Source organism: Sphaerodactylus townsendi, linkage group LG09 (assembly GCF_021028975.2).
Source record: "Sphaerodactylus townsendi isolate TG3544 linkage group LG09, MPM_Stown_v2.3, whole genome shotgun sequence".
NCBI classification, from domain to species: Eukaryota; Metazoa; Chordata; class Lepidosauria; order Squamata; family Sphaerodactylidae; genus Sphaerodactylus; species Sphaerodactylus townsendi.
In genome coordinates, this window is record NC_059433.1 from 86,993,118 (window position 1) to 87,019,005 (window position 25,888).

Consider the following 25,888-nt stretch of genomic DNA (forward strand, 5'->3'; position numbering starts at 1 on the left):
TCCCATTCTTTCAATGCTGAACTTGACAGGTTCTACATTCCCCATGATGATAACATAACCATCCTGAAGTCCTTGTAATTTTGTAGCTTTCCTTTCCCAATCTTACTAGTTTCTTCACTCACTCTCCAGTCTCATCTGCAAAGTCAATGGTCTTCAGCTCATAGTTGGGACTTTTAGGTGGGTCCAGGGGCCTCATGCGCTGGGTTGCAAAACAGCCCTGCAGAACTTTCTTTTTGACCCCTTTTGGAAGGCCTGCTGTTAGTACACATGTATAGAGAGTCAAGGCATCACATACCCTGCTGTTCTTGGCTCCACAAGAGAAGCAGGCATGAGGTTAGGAGTAGCATGAGGCTAGAAGTAGCACAGAAGATAAGGAGCAGCAGTGGCATAGTGGTTAAGAGCAGGTGTACTCTAATCTGGCGGAACCGGGTTTGATTCCCCACTCTGCCACCTGAGCTGTGGAGGCTTATCTGGGAACTTCAGATTAGCCTGTACATTCCAACACACACCAGCTGGGTGACCTTCGGCTAGTCACAGTTCTTCGGAGCTCTCTTAGCCCCACCTACCTCACAGGGTTTTTGTTGTGAGGGGAGAAGGGTAAGGAGTTTGTAAGCCCCTTTGAGTCTCCTATAGGAAAGGGGGGATATAAATCCAACTCTTCTTCTTCTTTCTATTGTAGGTTGGGTTTCTTCTGCTCCTGACACATAACTATGCTGTCCAGCAGTACTCTAGGAGTAACGCTGCATGTTGGTCTTCTCTCTCTCACTTTGGCATGTGACCTCAGGTAGTGAGGCCCCACCCAGCTTGGAGCCTGCGGCAGCTGTCCCCGCTGCTCATTGGCTAAGACTGTGCCTTCTGATGTCATGTGACTGTGATACCTTGTTACTTCTTATCATGTGCTTGCTTTGCAACTTGGTGGGTTCCGTATTGCCTCCTGAGGTTAAATGTGGGTCCCAGATCTGGAGAGATTAAATATCACTGGGCCAGATTATGCAGGATATATGTTTGCTCCTCAATAAAAGGGTGGACAATAAGAAAAGTGATATATTGTGGCCGCTGAAGTTTCTTCAAGTCTTCATCTCCCTGTTGCAGGATTCTTAGAGAAACAGGAATATTTTGGGGGCTGTCCTGACTCAGTGTACTGCAGTGGTTAGTTAGAGGATTAGAGTAGAATCTTGGAATCCAAGTCACCATCCTGCCATGGAAGTTTGCTGGATAGCTTGGTCCAGTCACACATTTTCAGCATAACCTACTTCCGAGTTTTTGCGAGGGTAAAATGGGAGAGAACAGTATGATGTAAGCTGCTTTGTGTCTATGGAAATATGGGGGATGTATAAATAAAAAACTAGGATGTCATGGAGCGTTGCCAAATTTTTCTTAAAGAGGCAGTTCCATAGAACTATGATGGGGAGAGTTAGAAAACCAGTCCGCTGACTTTCTTTCCCCAAGGCGCCACCCCAATGTCATGGGGAAGGATTTAACACTGATAAATGTAGCATTGGAGTTTGACAGCTGCACTTCCATAAAACCAAAAGCAATTTTAAACAGCCATTTACCTATTATGCAGCAGTTGTGCGGGGCGAGGGTAGTTTAGGTTGCTTTTACTGTTTCCTCACTACAACAATACTAAGAGGAAACCATCCCATCGTTAGAAAACTACAACACCCAACATGCAGTCCTTCCCCACAGTGCCGCGAAGCATGACGGGTAACAAAAAGCCTTTCCCTTTCGGACGCTTATATTCCCCGCCCCGTAGTCACATGACACTTCGTGACGAAACTGTTCGACGCACCCGGCCTGTAGCAACTTTCTCTTCCGTCTTCTGGGGCAGGAGGCTCCGATTGGCTTTTGGTGCGACCAACTACAGCGTCTCTTTTTTTGTTTACTGCCAATAGCATGATAGGGAGGGCAGTCCCTGCAAAGTAGCAGGCTAGTTCTTGTGTGTTAGTGTGGAAGAAGGCGCAAGGGAAGCCCGTCTCTGTTAAAGGGCCGGCAGAAGTAGAAGAAAGTTGTTCCGAGTTTCTTTCGGCGGGGTTTGGTTAGGTCCTGCGAGGGTGATAAAACACGCTTTATTCCTGCCTGGGGGTAAAATAGGCCGGCCGCAGAATGGAGCAGGCAGCACCTAAAAGGTAATGACTGAGCACCTCCCCCGCGCCTCGCGAGAGTGGGGGGTGGGGGGAGGTTTATTTGGGGCAAAGTGGGCGGGTGGGGGGGAGAGCGAGGTCTGCAAGCCCGGCCAGCCTAGGCCGCACTTCACCCTTTGTGGCCTGGCCGCTTCCTTTGAGGTCTCCTTCTCTTGGGGTCTGGGGAGGTTCCTTGGTGTCAGCTGTCCTTCCTTCCTTGCTCTCTTTCTTCTCCGTCTCTCTGACTTGGAGAAGGGGTGGGGGGCAGTTCTTTCTGTAACTCCATCGTGAAGTGAGAACGGCTTTTTGTGTGTAAATCTAGCCTGCTCAGAAGCAGCTGGAAGAGAGGCTGTATTTATTTTGATATTTCTTTCCCAGTGGGGGCTCATAATGGCTTTCAGTGTTGTTGTTTCCTCCACTCACAACCACCCTGTGAGGTGGGCTAGGCTGACTGTTCCAAGGTCACCTAGGATTTGGACTTGCACCTCCCAGACTGATATTCTCACCTCCGTGCCATAATGGCAACCATCGCCCCTCGTGTCAAACGATACAAGGTGCTTTCAAATGGTGAATGCCTGACTCTGTACAGTCAATGTGATGCAGGACTCTGGGAAGATGTTGCGTTCAGGACTGACCCCTGCTTGGCTATAAAGCTCCTTGGGTGAACTCTCCCTTTCTCAGCCCAATCTACTGCACAGGGTAGTTGTGAGAATAAAATGTACCACGGGAGACTTTGTGCACTGCCTGAGCTCTTCGCTGGAATGGACGGAAAAGCCAGAATCGTCCTGGAAAAGGATACTCTTTTGCCAGCACCACACTTCCTTCACCTGAAGATCCAGCAGTATGTAGGCTATGAGGGGCTGCCATGTTCCTCCATGCTGGTCACACGACCTGAGATGAGGCTGAAGCCAGGGGACGTTGTACCCATGTTTCTACTTAACAGGGCAGTGCTGGGGATTTGAACCAGAGTCTTCCAAATCCTGATCATGGCCATGCCTGTGTTCCTTCCGCTGGCCACCAGAGCACTTCCGTGTCTGTGTTCCTCTTTGTTGGCTGAATCTGGCCCCTGGTGAAGCTAGGTGCTGTTGAGCGACTCCTTACCAGCCCCACCTTGTGGATGATCGGGGCTCGGGGCAGCAACCCACTGGGATTGCTCTGCCATACTTCCTTAGACTTAGGAAGATCTAAGAGGAATCTAGTATATCTTGAAGTCTTGACAATTTTTATTCTACCACAAGCTTCTAAGAATGAGAACTTGCTTCATCAAGTGTTGCCAGAGTCCTATTTAATTTTGCTGCAACAGATTAACATGGCTTACGTCTCTGGAATTACCTTGGAGGGGAGAACAACACATAATAACAGTGATAGAAAATGATGTCATTCTCTGGGATCCATCCCCTGATATGTCTGTGGAGCAAAGGCTAAAATCTACCCACTGTTCAACTGCTGTCATACATGTGAATGTTAAGGGATAACAGATTTGTGGTGTAGGAACAGTACTCTTCCCCCCATATATGGTGATTTTGAGTATGTGTCATTGGAGTATTTTTCTTCCTGGAAATTCCCCACACATAGTCCCATGTGTGAAGAAGAATCTCTCTTGTGCATATACATGCAACCACTCACTTCAGACCTCCCTGCTGGTCCCTCCTATGTGGCAGAGAGAATGTTCCATTTTCCTAATTCCTCCTCACCCCGTTGACGCTCTTGAGAGAGATCTCCTGAGACATCTGACCTCTGTTTCCTTGAAGGGGTATGGGAGTGGGGGTTTGGTAATTTGCCATTGCTCGGCTTCCCTGAATTCACAACCATGTAAATAAAAATGATCGGGTGTCAGGGGATGATGCTGGTGTTTATTTAAACAAGCATTGGATGTATGAGGGGGGAGTTCACTTGGAGGATACTAATAATGTTATCCTCAGAATAATTTTGTTAGAGTAAGCCCTATTGAATAGATCTCAGTAGAATTTGGAGTAGGCCAGTTTAGGATTGGTCTCTGAATGGGATCAGGCACAAATGAAAAAGAGTAAAGTGTAATATTTACAACACAGAGATTACATATGTTCAAAAGAATGTAAGAAAGAGAAAACTAACTCGAATAATTAAGTATGTTACTACGCGAAGAACCGAAGATACATATTCTGTTCCTTTGAACACAGGTTCATTCCTTAGGTTGGGTAGATAGTTGCATATCTTGGTCTTCTGTATTGTTCAGCAGCCATATTGGAAGCATGATTGCCACTTGTGCAGTTACTGAATGCCCTTGCCCTGTCTTGAGCATTTTGAGCAAGGCAATTACCCCCACGAAGTTTCTTTTGCTGCTTGGGGGTGATAGACTATTGGTTGACATTGGGGGGGGGGGGAGGACCTAGAAGTCTGAAACTTGCTGATTTTAAGCCTTGAACACTATTAGACCTGGTTGTGTTTGCTCTTGGGATGTGACCTTGGAACTGCTCTGCATTTTCACATCTTCTGATAGTGGCTAAACTTGCTGGGAAATTAAGCCACCAAGCTCTGAAGAGAGGAGCTTGTTTTCTACAGATAGCAATCAGTCTTTCCCCCTCTGTCTTTAAACTCTGACCCATTACCCGATCTTGAGAAGCTCTTAGGGGCCAGGTGTTGATTTCTCACTTAAATATCCTACCTTCTCCTCACAATATTTTGATGTGTTTTTTTTTTAACCATTAGGTTTCAATGTAAGCTCCAGAACTGCTGTGGTAGTTACTCTGTTTTTAAAAAAATGGATATGATGTGAACTCTCTATGTTAGTACACTATCAACTGCCCTACAAACTTCGATCAATTGAAACAAGCAGAAAAATTAGAATATTTGAGATGTTATGATTGAGCCCCTCTGCATAGGTTTTGTTACAGCTGTGGGATTATTTGGAGTGGGTAGAAACTGCATCATGCTGTGAAATGGTCTCCCTCATCTGCATTGCAGATTGGGAGAATAGTAAGTACATCTACAGAGGGAGCAAATTTCTGACTAGAAAGTGCTGGGAGGCAGAGTCAGGAGAAGGCCTTGGCCTCTGAGCCATATTTGTTGGCCGTCCAGCCCAACTGGTTGTCTTTAAAATTGATTTCATGGGAGCCCAGTAGCGGTGTCTTGCCCAGGCATTGAGACCAGATTCTGAATGAAGGACTAAAAATGCTTAGCTCAGATTAAATTCCAGCCTCCTTTAACCAAATGTTCAAGTAACTCAGTTGCTTCTGCTGTTTCATTTAATTTGATTGAGAGCCAGTGTGGCAAGGTGGTTAAGAGCAGGTGGATTCTAATCTGGGGAACCAGGTATGATTCTCCACTCCTCCACCTGAGTGGCAGAGGCTTATCTGGTGAACCAGATGTGTTTCCGCACTCCTACATTCCTGCTGAGTGACCTTGGGCTAGTCACAGTTCTTTGGAACTCTCTCACCCCCGCCTACCTCACAAGGTGTCTGTTGTGGGGAGAGAGAGGGAAAGGACCCTGTAAGCCATCTTGCATCTCCTTTCAGGAGAGAAAGGTGGGGTATAAATCCAAACTCTTCTTCTTTGTGAAGGTTTGGTTCACATTTGATACCATTGTAGGGGATACAATGTTGTAAAGGAAAGTACAGTGAAGGTTCTGTTAAGACTTTTAAAAGATCTTAGGTTCAGTGTATTGTCGAAGGCTTTCATGGCTGGATTCAACTGATTGTGTTGAGTTTTCCAGGCTGTGTGGCCGTGGTCTGGTAGATCTTGTTCCTAACGTTTCGTCTGCATCTGTGGCTGGCATCTTCAGAGGTGTATCACAGAGAAAAGTCTGTTACACACTTTTGTATTACTCTGTAAAACAGAAAACAAGTGTGGCAAAATACACGTTGTAGGTAAACCTTAAGATGCTGGAAATTAATCAATTTAGTTTCAGTTTGAGAACTTCACTTAAAGAGGGTCCAGATTAGCACGGGTGAAATTAGTCTGTACATGCAGATTAATATTTTCTTGCTTGTATCTGGTAACATTTGGAGCTCCAATACAGAAATTCATTCTGATTATCTAAGCAGAATTACATCCTTCTAAGCTTGTCAACCTCAGTGGATTTTTCAAGGCATTACTGAAGATGGTGCCATACAAATCATTGGACAAGTTTATATTGCCAAATTGCATTAAAACAGGCTCAGTTCACTGAGGCCTTGTGGGTGTACTCTGCAAATAGAAATTATCATTCAGTACAGCAAAAAGCTGTTAGAAAAGTAGATGTTGAAGAATAGGATTCCAGCTTTGTCCTCTTCATGTTTCTACATACAGGATATGTTAAAACAAGGAGGCATTCCATCATGTGTACAATCCAGATATTAATGTATTGCCCAGTGTGAACTAGTAGGCCATTGCTTAAGTAAAAACACATGTCTGTACATTTTGCTGCACCACAATCCCTGCTCGTAAAGTAAAAGCCTGTGGGTTGGGATTGCTGTATAGTTTTGAGATTGGATCAGACCAAGCTCCCACTAAGTGGATCCCACCAGCAGCAATGTCCTGTGGCAGACCCCCCCCCCCATGTTGCTCTTGAGCATTTTCTGTCCCCCAGGAGTGGCATTCCATGGAGGTTGGTGGGTGGGGGTGAGGCAGCCAAATTCCACTGCACTTATGGAAAGTTTAGTCTGGATTCAACCCTTTATCTGATTTGCACTGAAGTAGTAGACCTTTGTCTGTTCTACCAGTGGGCTCTTGCAGGACTGAGAGAACAATTCTCATCCAATACACTTGGAACTAAGTTCCATTGCATTATGTGGAGTATACTCCGAAGAAAGTATAGTCAAGGTTGCAGCCTGACTATTCCTTCCTTCTGCCAATCCCAATGTTAAGGGTGTAGAAACCAGATGTCAGAATCTCTGGTTGCAGCATAAAAAATTAGGTGCTTTTCAGGGAGGTTGAGTAACAGCATCATTCTTAAAAGTGAGCTTTCATGGTGTGATGTGCAGTGATGGCTGATGTTGCAATGTATGCTCAGGCATCTCTTTGACATGACCTTGACCGCGTAGTGTCCAGTTGGGTCTGCCATCTTGGTCCCAGTGTTGCAGGAGGGAAGCACCAGAGCAGTAAGGGGGAATCTCAGGTCATCTTCCCAAAGCAGGGGGCTCCCTAGAACAGGGGTCTGCAACCTGCGGCTCTCCAGATATTCATGGACTTCAGCTAATTGGCCATGGTGGCAGGGGCTGATGGGAATTGTAGTCCATGAACATCTGGAGAGCCGCAGATTGCAGACCCCTGCCCTAGAAGTTACATTTTGAGGCTTCAGCTGGAAGGGGGAAGCAGGGACAATCCTTTCTGACTGCGGGTTTCCACTTGCAATCCCCAAGATCCAAACTTGTTTTATTAAGAAAGGTAAGTAGAATAAGTATGTTAGTTTTTTTAAAGAAAAGTATAGGTGCATATTCTGCTTATTTTATATTTGTGTATCCTTCTGATTTGCATATTCTCTTTCAAGATAGCAGGATTTCCAAATTTCAGGATGGTGAGGAGATCTACAATTAAGGTTACATTAAGTAATGGAGGAGAAAAGGTTGTGGAGATATGTGAATGTTATTAATGCAGGAAGAAAGTGGAGAGAGATCTTTGCAGTCCAAACATATTACAGGCAACGAAGTCTTACTGTATGTATAACAGAAGAAAGTGCAAATGCGACTTCAGAAGGAGAATATTCAGTGAAAATAGCCTTAGGAGAGAAAGTTTGTTGTTCAGGCTTTTAAAGTTTGTGCTCTGGTAGTACAGTTCAGTGGTTTCAGCTTATTGAAGTGTTCAGCAGTTGTTGTCTGTGTGGATGGAAGCTTTGCTCATTCGAGGGCTGAAAACTTTCTATTTTCAATCAAAAAGTGAAAATAAAACAAAAGCAGAAATTCCTAACATGATTTCACTCTGTACCAGCGATGAGGTTTATTCTTGTGCAATGTACTTGAGTAGAAGAATACAAATATGGAGTACGCTTTCTAATATTTTTTGTTGCGCTGGCATCACAGAAAAAGGCACTGGTGCAAATGTTCATATTAAAAAAAAGTTAATTTAAAATTGGAGTCTGGTTCTACTGTCTTTGTCCTTTACATCTTGTTTTAATCATTTCTTTGAATGGGAATTAAACTGTCAGCTCCCATGTCAAGCAATGCAGTAGGAACGGAAAGTGAACTTGGAAATGTGTAAATGTTCCTCTTGCAGTACAGCAGTGGTTCTCAACTTTCCTAATGCCGCAAGTCGCGACCCTTTAATACAGTTCCTCATGTTGTGGTGACCCCCAACCCTAACATTTATCCATTTTACAGATGGAGAACACTGATGCAGAGTCTTAGGTGACCCCTGTGAAAGGGTCCCGACCCCCAGGTTGAGAACCACTGCAGTACAGTGTTCATAAGAATAATTGTGAGCAAGAGGTTGTTTTGGTCTTTGGTAATTCATAGGTTCCCCCTGCCCCATCTCAGCCTCTACAAGATTTGGGAGGTAGTGGTGATAGGGGAACGCTATCGTTCCCAACTTCTCTAAACATGAGAACTGCCTACGATTTTCATATATAATCTCTTCTCTTCCTACGTTTTTAAATTAAGGAAGCTGTTTGTTTTTACATGTGGCTATAAATATTCAAGCGTTCATAAGCAATTTGCTCTCTTACAGGCTAGTTTTCTTAATTCTGTTTTTAGGGTCAGGTGCCACTTCTAATTTAAAATGAACCAGGCCTGATAAATGTCTGCAACAAATCATTGTAACAAGCAAAGAGACAACATGACAATTAATGGAAATTCCCTGGCTTTGTTTAAAAACTAAATACAGTTGTATTCAATACTGGCTTTGGCACATGGGACCAGCTAAGAACTTGTGTCCCAGTTTACATACTTTCCGGCTAGTTATAATACACAAGTGTAGCCAAAGCACATTCGGAGGATCAGATGTGCAAAGGGGAAAAGAGAACTGTTAATAGTGTGGGATCGAGTTGTAAGAAGAGATTGATTTCTTGGCCACCAGGCTTTGGACAAGTCCTACATTTTTGTAAGCTTAGCAGAAAAATGGTATTTCAGTACTGTAATAGCTCCCTTCATGCAACCCATGTCCGTACACTCTGTACCACAGACATTATGGCTTTATAACAGTCATCATAATGTGCGAACAGTGGTGTTGCGAAGCTTCATTGCTGGTTTCCAAGATTGCTGGTTTCCAAGATCTTCAAAATTGCTGCTGCTAATCATGTGGGAATTTAAACCGGGTTTATATTTTTGTTGACGTTTCCCCTTCTAGCCATGTTGTGATTCTGGTAACTATTTCCCACAAAACACATGGAGACCCGTCAGGACTTCACCAAGTCAGTGTAACAAATCTGTGGCAGATACAGGATTCATTGGGGTGTTGTGTGGTTTCCGGGTTGTATGGCTGTGAAGATCCTCTTAAGATGCCAGCCACAGATGCAGGTGAAATGTCAGGAGAAAATGCTACTAGAACATGACCATACAGCCTGGAAACTACACAGCACCCCAGTGATTCTGGCCGTGAAAGCCTTCGACAATACACATCCTACATTGTTTGGGGCACTTTATGTGTTACATTAAAAAAAACAACAACCCTGCAGAATCTTTCATATACTTATGTAGACTTCATTAATTTGAAGAAACATGAAACATTTTCAGGTTTCCAGAGACCAAAGGGCCCTCAAAATGGTACCTGTGGGTGCCATGTTCTTACTGACACCTTTCTCAATGCTCACCAGGTATTTTTAGGAAGTGATAAATATTCCTTATCAAGGCTTCCAATTGGCCAGTGGAGAATTGATTGTTTGTGTAGGGTACAATAAAATTGTTTCAGCAGCAGCTACTGCCCACAGTATTGGTTTCATTCTCTCTTGATTTTTAAAGAGAATTTTAAAGAGATTTAAAATCTCTTGATTTTTAAATTATTGATCTTTTCCCCGCACTTGGGCTTCCTCTGTGTGGTTGAATCCTCCTGCTGTGGTAGCTGATTTGTGATTGTGTCCACCTACTTGTGTTAGAATTGCAAAAGTGCCCTGTAGATTCAGAAAGGTTAGGGACCATGGAGTAGAGCAATCCTAAACACTGGTACATGCTTGTTTGCAAACTAGTCTTTATTTGGGATCCACTGCTCCAGCTCCTTGGACGAATGTAAGCTTGGTGGCAACCTTATTTGGCTGCTATAATGTGGCCATCAGTAGCTGTCCACTGGAACACAGTGTCTCTTGTAGTTTTCTTATAAAGCTTATTTATTGTGCACATAAGATGTGCTGAGATACAGCAGTCATTTAAGAACACACAAATGAAACAAAATACTGGACCTTCTTTACCAATTCAACACTCTTGTGGAGGAGGAATGCCAGCGGGTAGAAGTGCTTGCTGTGTTTTCTCCATCTGTTGTCAGGATTTTGCTAAGAAAACATGGAAGGAAAACCACACCCCGCATCTTATCTTGCCCTCAGACAATATCAGTAGAGAGGAAAGGGTTCCTCTGGTGGCTTGCTACTTGCAAGGAAATGGTGCTGCCTTTTTTTGTGGCGGTTTTCTTATGGTATTGGGGCGGGGTGGGGGAGAAAGAAGCCGCTGTTTCCTCATTCCCTTCAGCAAAAGGCTATTTGCAGCTGCCGTTCCAATCCAAAATTCTGCTTGAAGAAGCGAGATAAAATGGTTACCTTGAGGGGTTCAGCAGAGCAATCCTAAGCAGTCATGTCTTTCTAACTCCATTGAACTCTGCTGATCTCCTGCTTTGAATATCTGCACTAATGGGGCAGAGTATTAGGGTTGGATCCAGTGCAAAATTCCCTCTTCCACTGGAGCACTTGTGAAAGCAGAAATGCTAGGAAATGGTAGCCACTAGGACTATGTCAAACAATCCACCACAACTTGTGTTTTAACTTCTGCAAACTGGGCACTGTGGGCGTTGCACAAGAAGAGCTGGGCGTTGCACAAGATCTTCCACAAGCGGAACTGTGCTAAATCCATTTCGGTTTCTGCTTGTGCCTTGTTGGACCCAAGTCATAGTCCCCTCTCCCCAGTAGTAAGATATTACTTTCACATTATTGGCCACGCTTGTGTAGTCAGTCGCCGTTCTTCCAAGGATACAGTACAACATTTTAGCCTCATAACAACTCTGTGAAAATTAGATTTGAGTGTTGTTCAGTCCATAAATGTTAATGTCACAAGTATGTGGACCTGGGTTTCCTGCATTCAAGTCTGAGTTGAATTGGAGTACAGCTTAAATTCATATTGGAAGCGGAGATGTAGACCTATATTTAGCCAACAAAAACTTTTATGTGAGGGAGAACTGCATATTTCAAGTGACTGTTGAGTGTCTTCTGTCTCTTTTTGCCATATGTTCTATTGCAACATGCTGTGATAATAGCCCGTTCTCCAGTAGGCTGGTCTTCTTGTCAAAATTGGCTTGCACTGCATCACCGAGTCTTAGTCCCGTGTAGTTTCCCTTCCCTCAAATGTGCAAAGTGAGCATATCTTGCGGGGAGACCTCAGGAAAATTTTTCTGTGGTTGATTCTGAGAACGATTTGACTTCCTAATTCCACCAGGGAACCTCGCACACAGCAAGCAAATATTTGGCTAAAAGCCTCGATACTACACATATAGGGAAGGGAAGTGATATCAATGGGACATCTTGTTGCACTGTGTTGGCTTTTACTGGGACAGACATTTCTCTCATTTACTGACATTTCTTTTAATGTGTGGGCAGTGCTGTTCTGTTTGAATGTGCTAGTCTGCAAGAAGCTGACGATGCTGCATCAATAAAACGCAAAGGCCCTCTTTGTCTTTGCACTTTTGAAACAATTGTATAATATGAATACACATGTATATTTTTAAACTTTCAGGTTAGAATCCTGAGAGTCCTTTTTGCTAAGTTCAGTCATGTGACACCCTTCTGCTAAGTCTCCCTTCTGTGGAGAATGATTTAATTTTTCTGGATGGAAAAGTCTTCCATCGTAGGGAGCCTTTCTGTTTTGAAGGAAGTATTTCTCTGTTGGAGGGGAGTCATAGAGATGTATCTAACCAACTTTTTCACTCAGCCTCACTTAATTTTCCTCTTTATTCCATTTTCTGGTGCCTTTTGTCCTTGCATAAGTTTTTGGTGGTCAGAGCGAGACTTCTCTTTAGCACCAGCAGAAAATCTGGTAGGAGCCGGCATTCAAATTGATTTAATTCCGGCGTGGCAATTAATCCCCACCTTCTAACATTCTGACCTGTTGGCCAATCATTTTGCACAATTGGCTGTGTGCTCTGTTAAGTTTGGAAGTAAGATGGCAGATCTTAAAGCAAGACCAGTCTTTCTTCCGGCCTTGAATATTTTATAAGGTTTTAATTGGAATGTTAGAGCCTTCAGGTATTGGGTACTAAACAGAAGCCACCAAATCAGTAGGGGACATTGTGGGTCTTAGACTCTCTCTTTCTTTCTCTTATTAAAAAACACACACCTTCTTTACCAAAGCTAAATTATAACTGCCCAATTCTTCAGCAAGGGCACGTGTTGTGTAAGAAGGCCTCATATGACTGGCATGAACTGGCACGCTGATGGGAATGCTTCATGAAGCAACAGGAATATAATTGCATGCACATCCACAACTTTTTATGGTTCATAGTGTTATCAAGTCTGATTATTATCTTGATCGGATCTTGTTATAAACTGGCCTTTCTCTGTCACACTTGGTGTTCCCCCTTCTGTTTGCAGCTCTTAATGTAAACTTTTCAGCCTGGTGAATGTATGCTTCAAGCATTTGATGAAGGGGACCTGCCTGGGAAAAACTGATGGAGGAATAAATTTTATTGGTCTCTAAGGTCCTGCTGAATTCCTGTTTCATTTCACAAAAACTTCTAAGCCAGTATACTCGTTTCGGTGTACTTACTCCAGTCATTTTCATGGCACATGGATGAGGGGCCACACATTCCCCCCCCCCCGCCCAGTTTTGTCCCAGTTTCCATACCATTCCATTCCTGATTGCTGAAGTGACTATTTTCTTGACTAGTAGGTCTGTTAAGGATTAAAAATGGAAATCTATTACAACTGAATGTGCCCGGGGTGTTCATTCCTGTGCAGCACTTTTATTTACCTACATGATGCCCCCAACACTTTGTGATTTCCTTTGCTAACCTTTTCCTTCACTGAACCATAGTTCTATTTGTACCATTGGTGATTGTTTTTTAAATGTCCTGCAAGGTACAGATAATCTCTGTTTAGTTCCTTAAACACTTAAAATTCTGTAACCTTATAGATGATCATCAGACGTTGTTCTGATGGTTCCCCCACTTTCTTTTATCCCTTGTTGCCCAGTGAAATCCAAGAGTTTGCAGAAAAATTAATGCTGAAAGTTTTTAACCTTGTTAACTCAATTGCAAACGACTAATTGTCAAATGTTTTTTATTAGCAAGCTGAAAAAGCTGAGTGAAGACAGCTTGACTAAGCAGCCTGAAGAAGTCTTCGATGTCCTGGAGAAGCTTGGCGAAGGGTATGTGTCATGTGTGTGTGATAGAGTGAGCGGGTGGGGCAGCTTGGAAGACTCCAAACAAATATCAACAACAACAACAACAACAACAACAACAACAAGCCTTTATTGCATACAAAACAGGGCAAAATTTCAGAGTAAAACAAGATTAAAAAACACAGTTAAAATTACTAATTTCCAGTATAAAATTTGCAACAGTCTCACAAAAGAGCACATCAGAGCTGTTCAGGAGGTTGGGTATCTTGTAACACTCTTGCCACTGGGAACATTGCAAGAAAACAGAATTAATATATTTCATGCATATCTTATCATATTTAGGGCATACACAGAGAATGGTCAAGTGTTTCAACTGTAACCAGATCACAAGAACAAACCCTTTTAGAACGTTCTATATTCTTAAATCTTCCCTCTAGATCAGGGGTAGGGAACCTGCGGCTCTCCAGATGTTCAGGAACTACAATTCCCATCAGCCCCTGTCAGCATGGCCAATTGGCCATGCTGGCAGGGGCTGATGGGAATTGTAGTTCCTGAACATCTGGAGAGCCGCAGGTTCCCTACCCCTGCTCTAGATTCTGTTCCTCCGGTTGGAGTTCCCTTACCATCTATGGGACCCACTTCTTCATTCTGTTCCCCCCTCTTTGGGAGGGTTTAATTGGGTTTTATTGCGTGACACCGTCTCTGTTAGTTTTATCGCTGTGTTTTAATTTTTAACTTAAGGGGGTTTGTTTGTATGGGTTGTAAGATGTAACTATGTTGTGCACCGCCCAGAGCCCTTCGGGGGTTGGGCGGTATATAAAACCAATAGATAGATAGATAGATAGATAGATAGATAGATAGATAGATAGATAGATAGATAGATAGATAGATAGATAGATAGATAGATAGATAGATAGATAGAAGAGCTGATGGCAACACATTACATCTTGCAGTAGCCAAAGCTCTCCTCTGGGTGGGATTAATCAGCAGACGAAGATATGTTGCCATAATTCCATGCTCACATGGGATTAATAATGTAGTCGGGGAGCAGGTTGTCTTGGCTGCAAGAGTCAAATTATGAAAATCAAGATCGACTGATTCTATTTCTACCTTTAAAGGTGTGAGGCAAGGCTGTGTGTTAGCACCAACCCTTTTCAATTTATTTTTGAGTGACCTTCCATCAGCCTTATTGGAAATTAATAACCATGCCCCTAAATTAGGCTCCAGGCATATTCCAATACTTCTATATGCTGATGATACCATCCTTCTATCTCGCTCAAAAGTTGGACTTAGTCGACTGCTGAATAGATGTGGGCAGTACTGTACAGATAACGGACTAGTCATCAATTATCAAAAGACCAAGATTTTGATCTTTGCCAAACAATACAAAAAACATAACTGGGCGATTAATAAAGTGCCAGTGGAACAGGTTAACCAATACAAATATCTTGGAATTACATTTTCTTATAACCTCTCCTGGTTACCCCACAAAAAAGCTGCTATTGCAGCTGCTACCATCAGTTATTCTGCCATTGCACGCTTCTTTTATGGAAAGGGCCACTCCCTTGTCCCAGCAGCACTAAAAATCTTTAACTCTAAGATAGAAGCGCAGTTACTTTATGGAGTACCTATCTGGCTCCAAGCAGTTGACGACTCCTTGAATACTGTCCAATCCAAATTTTTCCGTAAAATTATGGGCCTGCCAAATTGTGTATTGCGTGATCACGGCCCTCTGTTTAGAACTGGGCCAAAATTCATTAGTTTATAGGGCATGGTTGAGAGCTTTTAAATTTTGGCTTCACTGCATTTCTCGCATGATGAGCACTCAGCTGATTCACCTACTTTTGTCTGATACTCAGGCTAATCCATGGTTCTCTCTGATCGAAAGAAAGATTGAATCACTTGGTATATCTCTAGGCTAATCGCCTCCCGCTATCTAGTTCAGAATCCTACAACTTGTTAACACAAAAATTGTTGGAAAGCGAATGGATTAATTTAGTTAGGGCTGCTATGAAAACTTGTTCACCCTTACATCTTTCAATACCCCTATATCAAAACAGGATGGCTCCCTATTTGTATTTTGACTAATCCTATGCCGAGAAGAGCCCTCACACTTGCTCGCTTCAATGTTTTCCCCTCCGCTTTATTGCGTGGTAGATTTAACAACTTGGAAATGAGCGAAAGGGTATGCTCTTGTGGTGAACAACAAATTGAAACATTGGCACATCAACTGCTTTGCTGCCCTAAATCTGCTAATATCAGATCAAAATATTCCAATATTCTTTCTAGGATACCTAGTGAAATGGGAGAATCAGGTAGACTTCCTTTCCTTCTGGACAATTCTGACAATGAAACTTGTGAATTGGTTGCACAATTTTTACTGGAGGTGATGCACAATCAATAATTTATATTTTATCCTAAACCTTTGTATTTGTATACCTTTTATCTCAGGTTTTTATTGTGTTATGATTATTGTTATGCCAAATAAAGGCTTATTATTAAAAAAAATCAAGATCCAAGAGCCTATTCTTAACTAGTCTGAAGGCTTCCACCTTTGTGAGCATAAGGAGTGATTCCAAAGGGAAACCAATAGCTTCAACCTGTGTGTTTTTACAAACAAATATCAGACAAATGCACACTGATCGGTAGAGTTCTTATTTGAACCAGTGCCCACAACCAAGTAATATAAGCCTTCAAGAACTGCAGAGGACAATGTGTCATCATGCAATAATATGAAGGTGCTCCTACATTCATGTTTTACTAGACTATAAAGATATAGCACTCATTATACACATGCCGAGCACTGTAAGAGGCACCCTCCTAGAACATCCATCTCATCCACATCATCCATCAGACCAGGTCCTCGGGAGCAGCAGCAGAAGGCCATTGCTTTCACATCCTGCATGTGAGCTCCCAAAGGCACCTGGTGGGCCACTGTGAGTAGCAGAATGCTGGACTAGATGGACTCTGGTCTGATCCAGCAGGCTCTTTCTTATGTTCTTAATGGACTGAAAGATAAACTAGAAGTTAAACTCAAGTGTTGTAGAAGGCCTAACATTCTTTTAAAAATAAGGAAAAATGTTTTGGACGGTGCAATTTTAGATGATGGTTAAGGGAAACCTTAATTCTTTCCCTGCCATCTATTTTTATTACTTTCCCCTGTCGGGTTCTGGATACAAGTTTTGCCTCTGAGCTCCGCTGTGTTGCATTCAGGGTTGAAAGCATCCCACTGGTCCCAGTTGCTCTTTCCTTTGGAGCACCAGCAGTACAGGTCAACTAACATTCTTCACAGCAAGTGATGCTGTCCCCTGTGTGCTGCTGAGGCCCACTGCGATTTCCTGCATGGCTGTCACTTCCATACAAGGAAAAGCACAAGTAGTACTTCATGTGTGGTGAGTGCATCTGTAGCTGTTAGGAACCGATATTCATTAGAGGGAGGGCAAAACTTTAAGTGCTTTCTTCCTTCAGCAGAACACTTCTTGAATTGTGCTTGTAAATATGCCTTAGATTTAGCAAAACATTATTGGCACTTAGATCTAGCAAAGCACTAATTTTGCTGGGTGCTTATACTGTAGTTTTAAAAAAACAATCTGTAGTCGACCCACGCGGTCAGCGTAAGAACGAGACGAGACGCGGAGATAACATCTGGTGGAGATCGCCAGCAGCGGGAGACCGGAGGTCCGTGTTCCTAGCGAGTCTCCCGTCTGCCGGTTCCTGGCACCTTTTATTGTTACTCTATCGGGGGCGTGTAGGAGGGAGGACTGGGGGGAGTTCCGGGAGAGCGGGAGGTCGGGAGATCATCATGTGATGCATGATCTCATCTGGCTACGTGCGGAGAGGAGCGTACGCGTCTGAGCCTAATCCTCACCTGGGGGCAAGACCATTGTCCCTGCGCCCGGTGATTGAGCCAGACAGTTCACGACCCGTGACTCATGGGGGGATGAGGAGTGGGGGTGCGATGCGACCGGCAAGGCCGCAGGTCCGTTGGCGTCCCAACGTTCTACTACGGCACTGCTGGGTCGGCAGTGCACTACTACACAATCCTTACAGTTTCAATTTGATTAGGTTCTTAAACATCACAAATATTCTTGAAGTTTGGTCTGTTGCATGTAGATACATAAAATCTTGATGAACTGCTTCAGTTAAAAGGTAAGAATGTGCAGAAATGGCACTTCAGCTGTGCAATAGGTGACTAGATTCCTGTTATTACATTTTTTTAAATATAAGCAAGGTCAGCATAAGAGGTAGGTCTGCCCTTTGTCCCCAACCCAACAGCTAATCTTAAAATTGCATGCTTTGGAATTATCAGTCCTTCTTGATAAAATGGGATGCTTTGCTAAAACTGGTGATTGGTAGCTATTTTCTTTGAACAAATAAATCTGCATTGTATTACCCTGCCAGATGTCACATATGGAGTTCTAGAAAAGAAAATAGTAGTAGCAGCTTTTATGATATTTAGCAATACAAGTGAAAGTCTTCAGAAGTCATGAAGTAAAGAATGAAGACATTTCTTAATAGTCAAGGAGAACATGATTCCTCCTGTTCTGGTAACGTGATTATTTTTAATTCATTTAAATAGGTATGACCCACTTACTCATTTGAAAGTAGTTCAGTCATGTGGAAGGAAATTACACTGAATGATGGCATGCGGTTCTAAGTGCCTTTCAGAAGGAGCTGTAACATGACTTAAGACACCAAAGCAGCAGCCTATCAGGAAGCAGAAAAATAAGTGCTGTATTCATGTTCCATTTATTTACTCATGTGTCCTATGAGAAATCAGAGGAATTTTGCAAAACGAGAAACTAATAAATATAGAATGAGTTACTAGGCAAATCAGATTAACTTATGAAATATTAAGCCATGGGAGAAGCATGGAAATCAGACATGTACAATTAGAGAACTCTAGTTATACACACCAGAGTGCAAATTCAAATCTGTGTCTATAAATTAAATTATATTTGTGAGTAGACTCTGGTGACACCTATTGGTGTCTGGTCAGAAGTGAAATTGGTGCATCTTGGAAATAATCCAGAGTTTGTAATTTATTTATTTTTACCTGAGTTTTATTGCCTGTTTTAATATTATTTATGTTAGTCTTTTTTTTTGTTATGCCAATAAAGGCTATGCTAATAAAATTGGTGCATCCTAAGAAAGTATACACAAGTTAGGAATGAAAAAAATCTGCTTATTTTTTCTCACGTTGAAGACAGAGTGGTCTCACGGTGAGTTTTTAGAAGGTTATTTAAGCTGCTCTCATTTATGGCAACAATTAATCTTGGTACAGTAGGTTTGAGAAACAGGTTTTCCTTAGAGCTGTAGAGCAATTTTGGGTTTCCTAAATAATTTATTGGAGGGATATGGGTCTCTAAAGAAGTTTTCCTTGAGTCAGCATTGGTATAGTTGTTAAGAGCAGGTGGACTCTAACCTGGGGACCGGGTTTGATTTCCCACTCATCCACATGAGTGGTGGAGTCTTACCTTGTGAACCAGATTTGTCAGGCCCGACGGAGACCGCTGCTGGGCTCCCCTCGGCTCTGCTGGGCTCCCCTCGGCCTGGCTCCGCCACCTAGTAAGATAAGTGGGGTGCAGGGGGGTAGGGAGCATGGAAGGGGTGGGGGGCGCCATTTTGCCCTGCTATGCCACTGTACAGGGGTGTCAAATATGCAGCGCATTGAGTGAGTTTATCAGGCCTGCAAGCCAACTGAGGCAACTTTCCCCACTCCCAATCTGGCCTGGCGACCCCAGCAGCGACCCGACCCTGCTGGCACTTGCCATTCCAGGCAACCCCCAATGCCATTCTTGGGCCAGCCACTCCCGCTCCCCCCCGCCCCCGTGCTGGGCCCAACCCAACCAAGTCACATTTATGCCATATCCGGCCTTCATAACAAATGAGTTCAACATAATTGCTTTGCTGTGTTGTTGTATTAATTGCAGCTGCTGCTTAGATATAAATTAGCCTTTAGCAATACTGATCTTTATGGACATAGTACGGTTCTTCTTGTTGTTGGTTGAGCCTCAAAGTGTATTGCCTTCCCCCCTCTCCCCTACTCTAGGTCTTATGGCAGCGTTTTTAAAGCAATCCACAAGGAATCTGGGCAGGTTGTGGCAATTAAGCAAGTCCCCGTTGAATCAGACCTGCAGGAAATAATTAAAGAAATTTCTATAATGCAACAATGTGACAGGTATGCATGATGCTTATTTTGAGTACCGTGACACTTTTTTTGAAATCTCTAAAATCCTTTTGTCATTAGTATGTTTTTTAATTAATGCAAGATGAAGTTTGAAAGTAGCTGTTAAAAGTCTTTGCAGTTTAAAGTATGAAAGTGTACATGTTGTTGGGTTACATCCTTGCTGTGCTTCTTTTATCTCTCCCTCTCCCCCCCCCTCCTTCCTGCTGTGTCATTTATATACCGTGGTCTGCTGCACCTTGCTTGTAACCTTTGCTGGGTAGGCTCTGGCCCTTGGGATTACCACTGTGATTCTGATACTAGCCCATGTAAGATCGCCATGCTTATTGGCAGGGGGGCGGGTGGTGCCTCAGGGCGGGAGACCGAATATTCAGTGCAGACAAATTTCTCTTTCCGGAGAAATCGGGAATTCGGATGAACTAATTCTGAGCTGTCTGGATATAAAGCTCCTCATAAATGTTCTTTGTGTTTCTAATCCATTCTGTTTTACGGATCCGGGCATAAATGGATACTGGTAAAACTTCCAGGGCCTCCCTCTTTTATCCTTCTCTCCTTCCCCCAGATTTATTTTAGGGAGGGGAGGGGGCTTGAGATACAGGGGACTGTTTGAACTGTAGGACAATGCCCCATAGGAGATCCACTTTAAAATTCCAATTTGTAAATTGGTCTCAGCCCTGCACATTCCATCCTCTTCCTCTTTTGAGTTGTGTGTGTTTCCTCCTTTCCTATTTTACTGCCAACTGTTATGTGTCAAGGGGACAAACTGTGATTTTTACACAAGTTTACAAGCACACCAGGTCCTGTCAAATTCTGGTTTCCTTTCAAACAGAAAGAGCAGGAGGGGATTTGAGAACATGAGGAGAAGGGGAAGAAGGGCGCCATACAGGTTTCTGAGGTTTGTTCACCTATCGCCAAACGATAGTTTTGCATTTACTTCAAAACTTAGCACATGTAGGAAACTTTTGCGTGATTCTTCTGATTGCCCACAGTACCCTTCATTGCAGGTGAAGTGCAAATGCTGAAGATAGGCTTCCTTCCATGACCAAAATGGACAGTGGCAGACAGGTGCTGAAGAAAGAGGGTGTGCCCTTTGTAAAATGTTTGTTTATGGAGGCATTTCCACTTTTAAAAATTCCTTCCGTATCAATGAAGATCTTTATAGACGCATTGCAGATGTCTAAAAACACACACACAGTAGTAAAAGCAGGACTAATAGAACTTGAATTAGGTTTTGCAAGCAGGTTGCTTGGCTCTGAAGATTCAAACAGCACATAATGCTTTCACGTGCATTTAATCATTCCTTTTTATGGTAGCTTGTTAATCTTTACCATAAGTTCTTCAGGATTTGTTGTGGCGATCGTCCCAAAATATTGTCTCCTGGGCATAGTGAGGTTTAAAGTCCATCACACCTATCTGATAAGGATGAAGCAGAATTTATGATAGTCATCTCTTCAAGAAATTGATATATGTAAAGTGGGCGTTAGATGCTGGTTGAACACTACTTGAAATGTGCTGTTTGAATGATGCTAATATTCCAAAAGTTAGATTTGTCCTTAGCTCACTAGTGGAGGATGAAGTTAGCGCTGAAACTGGAACTTGGAAAAGATAAAGAAAGGTTTCAGCTTTTATGTGTGTTTTAAGATCCTGTTTTTAAGTGTGGTGGTGGCACCAGGGGCTAAGCGTATCATATCCTTGGAGGTAAACATTCACTATTAGTGTTGCCTTGAGTAGTTAAATACTTCTCTTGTGAGGGCATCTTGGACATTATTTCCTTGATTCATTGAGAGAGTGAAGCCGCTTTTTGTGGGTGGATCTCCTCCTGATTAGGATCAGCACAGATAAAAGTGGGCTTGTCCGTGAGCTTCCCCGGTACTGCATGCCCCACGTTAGACAAATGGTTGATACTGTCAGCTTCGTCTGTTCGAAAATGAGAATGTGATTCCATTCATTAGGATCAACCACATGTGCACAAAAACATTGTGCAAACTTTCTTGCTCACCAGAGCTCTTCATCTGACTGGATATTACAAAATTTTAAAATGAAAGTACCATTTTTTTTGTCTGTGATCTTTAGGTCTGATCTCACAGGCATCTTCAGAAGTATGATGGGAGCAGCCAGTTGACTTCACTTGACTGCTCAGGCACAGAGTTACACCCCGGTCTCTGGGGAGCTGCAGACATGTGCATGTTTCTCTTTATTGGGGCGAAAAGAGGAGCAGGTTCTCAAGGCAGGCCATACAGAACAAATAAAAACAAAGGACAGTAAGGAACTAATTGTATTGCCAATGTTGAAACAAACAGTGCAGCATGCATGACTGATAGTAACAAATACTCTGGCTAACATCTCATTTTATCATCATGTGAGAAACACTCCAGCATGTGAAAAAAAGAGTCTGGGAAGCAGTTGTATCAATATCAATCAATCAAGTAAAATATTTACTACTTCTGTTTGAACACATGGCATGTGAAACTGCCTTATACTAAATTGGGTCTGTTGGTCCATCAAAGTCAGACTGGCAGTGGCTCTCCAGGGTCTCAGGTTGAGATTTTCCATCCACCACCTATCTGATCTTTTAACTGGAAATGCCAAGGAATGAACCTGGGGCCTTCCGCATGCCGGGCAGATACTCTGCTATTGCGCCATGGCTTGTTCCAACCTCGTTCCTAAAGTTGTTATAAAGAAAAAGTTGATCTTTGATTCTAATGAACCTGAACATAACCACAGAAGAATTTAGAATAAGAGGAGAAGAGTTTGGATTTATATCCCCCTTTCTCTCCTGCAGGAGACTCAAAGGGGCTTACAATCTCCTTGACCTTCCCCCCTCACAACAAACACCCTGTGAGGTGGGTGGGGCTGAGAGAGCTCTGAGAAGCTGTGACTAGCCCAAGGTCACCCAGCTGGCGTGTGTGGGAGTGTACAGGCTAATCTGAATTCCCTTTTCACAAGATATGTGAAAGTTTTGGAAACTTCTCTTATTTGTCTTCATCCATTTGGTTATTTACTGTGAAAGGAAGTTTTTTTTTAACTTGTATGTAGTATAGGCTGAATCAATGAATGTGGGCTTTTAACAATTGGATTATACACTAACTTTTTTTTAATTCTTCCCCATCCTCATTCTGAAGATTTGACTGGAACTGAGCATTTATCCAGCTGCTTGGGAAAATAGCTGCCAGCCTCTGGTTCTAGGAGAACTGTCCCTGGATTCTTCTTCCGAGTATTCTTGGTACTTTGTTTCTGGATTCTGACAACCACATTTCTTTCTTTTTAGCCCCTATGTCGTCAAGTATTATGGCAGCTATTTTAAGAACACAGACCTGTGGATTGTTATGGAGTACTGTGGAGCTGGTTCTGTTTCGGATATAATTAGGTTGCGGAATAAAACAGTAAGTTGACTACTTTTGTGGAATGTGGTCATGGATCAACATGACATTGGGATATATCGTGGCATCTGAAATAATTCTCATCGAGATGTGATATTCCTGTAGAAGATTTCTCTGCAAAGGCATCATTTTGAAGTAATGAGACACTTTTAAATGTGCTATGTTGATTGAAGTGTATTGTCTTGGTTAAATGGACATTGTCACAATTAATAAACGAGACTTAAATGTTTCCTGGTGCTCACTGATATCAGTGAGATTGGGCTTCCCTTTGGGGTGAATCCAAAATGTTTGCTTGTAGCATAAAGTGAAGGCCCCGTTCAGAGGCATTTTGTCTTTGGTTGTATGCCCATTTTAAATAAAGGATTAAGGTTTCCTTCACAGCTGCGAGCACTTCCTTCTGGATTAAAAGGTTGACAGGAGAATCTTCTCTTATCTCTGATCTTGCATATACAGACTAAGCCACTATAAAAATATTTAGCTGGAAGTGGTGGTATTAATCTTGCATCCTAACCCCTACAATGTCGCTCACTGTATAACATGAGGGTGTTTTATGGTGGAATCCAATAATCTCTTCAGACCATAGATTGGCTAAGATGTAAAACCAGATCTGGATTTGATGTTATGTGAATGAGCCTGAAAAGAACTTGTGCGTATGCACTGCTTCTCCACAAACTAATTAATTACTACCTAATTTTCAGTGAGCCATACCTTGCTGTAACAACTGACCTGGCAAATTTTGTGTGTTTGTGTTTAGCAAAATAAAACAAAAATCCAGTGGGATTTTTAACAACATATATTCAGTATGAAGCTTTTGTGAGAAACCATTCACATATCTTGTGAAACTTCTGCTGAAGCGAATGATATTAGTCTTTAAGGTTCCACTGGACTTCTGTTTTACTTTCCCAAGTCTTTGACCAGCCTTTTCCAAGCCACATCTTCACCAAGCTGAAGACCAAAAAAACCATAAAAGCTTAAGAAATAGGTTTTGTTAGCTGTTGTTTCTAAGAAGCATAATTAACTGTGATAAAGTTTATTATTTATATTACTGGCAAATTGTATTGTTAGATAACAATAATACCACAGCCTCTCGCACTTGTTGAGTGGAAAACAAGGCCTCAGAGAGTCTCTCTCTTGAACAGAGAGCTCAAACTCTAAAGGGTTTTAAGGAAGATACTCAGACTTTTGAGTTGGATCCTGAAGCAAGCTGGCAGGGAATTGATGTTCATGTGGTTATGTCAGTTATCTCTCTGGAGCAGTTTCTCCCCATTAAGAGCCAAGCAGCTGCAGCAGCATCAAGAGTAGCATGTTGCAGTAACCAGCGTGTGAAGTTGCAGAAACATGTATGATGCTTGCTGCCCAGGAGAGGTCACAGCTGGCGTATCAGTTTTAATGGATAAAACTCATTCCTGGCTACTGGTTCCACCTGTTTATTGGAAGGTGGGGCATGATTTAGATTCTCTTCATGACCTTTTAGACTGAAAGGACTTTCAGGCTAGGGGCACCCATATGGCTGGGAACGTTAGGCTGTTCCTCAGACCAAGGGTCCCAAGAGACAGTGCACACTTTGCTGGAGAGGGCATAAATTATGTTGTCACTTGGTTGAGTAAATAGGTAGATGCAAGACGGAGGTTCAGGCCCCTTGCCCTTCTCCATACTGCTAAGTGTCAAACCACGTTCTGTTACATCAGAAAGAAATGATCCTAGAAGAGTACTGTGTTTAAGAACTGAAGGCAACGACAACTAAATACAGCTGTTTTTTGCACACCTATGCATGGAAATGTTGTTTTGAAGGAAACAGGAGCACAAATATTATATTCTGTTTATGATAATAAAATGTATATAAAATAGAACATTGAAATATATTTTTGATAATGTAATGTTCTTAACAAGCATCAGTACATGTATAAAGCTGTTTTTCATCATTAATGTTTCCTGTTTGGTTGCTGGGAATTAAACCTCTTTTGTTTTTGTTGAACAGCTGTCACAGTGTATTTATAAACTAATTATGTCTGTATCTTGGGAGGGGGAGTTAGGCATTCGGAGAAAGGTGGTATGTAAATATTTTAATGAATACAGTTTTCTGTCTTGTCGACTGATTAGTTTGCATTTGTAACAAAATCACACAAAACAGAAGGCTTTTAAACTGTTGCTCTTCATGTTGATTTGTTTGGTTAAAATAGTGGGCTAGGATCTGGGAGACCCCAGTTTAAATCCCCACTTGTGCCAGGGAAGCTTGCTGTGTGAACTTGGGCTGGTCACACAGACTCAGCGTAACCTCCGCACAGTAGGCAGTTGTGGGTTTTCTGGGCTGTGTGACCGTGATCTGACAGTGTTTGCTCCTAATGTTTCTCCCATGTCTGTTGCTGGCATCTTCAGAGACATGCCATGGTAAGCTGTGTTTCTCTCTGTGGCACTTAAAAAGAAACAGGAGGATCAAAAACTACCAGACCATGGCCAGAGATATTTTGATACTAGCTTGTCTACTTGGTTTTCTGTGTTTTTGGTACTTAAGTACCAGTAATTCTTGCTTCAGTTGAAGTAACATATAGCAAGCCACTTCTAGGAAGATAAAGAGATTTATGCATTCACATCAAGGTAATATTTGGGTCTGCTTTAGTGAATATATATATATATATATTTTAAAACAACCATAGTATGCCATCAGTTAGACCTTCTCTTCTTCTGGGAGGCAACCTAATTCCATCATTAACAATTAGAATAGGGACAGATGAATTTTTCTAGTGCAGGGGTGTCCAACTCTGGTGCCCCAGATTTTAA

The 25,888-nt window shown here is 42.5% G+C and overlaps 1 protein-coding gene across 1 annotated transcript in view; it reads left to right on the plus strand.

Annotated features, from left to right (window-relative positions):
- The first annotated feature begins 1,810 nt into the window (after positions 1-1,810).
- STK3 (serine/threonine kinase 3) overlaps positions 1,811-25,888 on the plus strand; it is a 136,106-nt gene continuing 112,028 nt past the window's right edge. The window contains exons 1-4 of the mRNA XM_048508200.1: positions 1,811-2,129; positions 13,490-13,570; positions 19,596-19,724; positions 22,999-23,113. Of these exons, the coding sequence (XP_048364157.1) occupies positions 2,107-2,129; positions 13,490-13,570; positions 19,596-19,724; positions 22,999-23,113 (348 nt within the window). The 5' untranslated portion in view covers positions 1,811-2,106. The remainder of the gene's footprint in view (positions 2,130-13,489; positions 13,571-19,595; positions 19,725-22,998; positions 23,114-25,888) is intronic.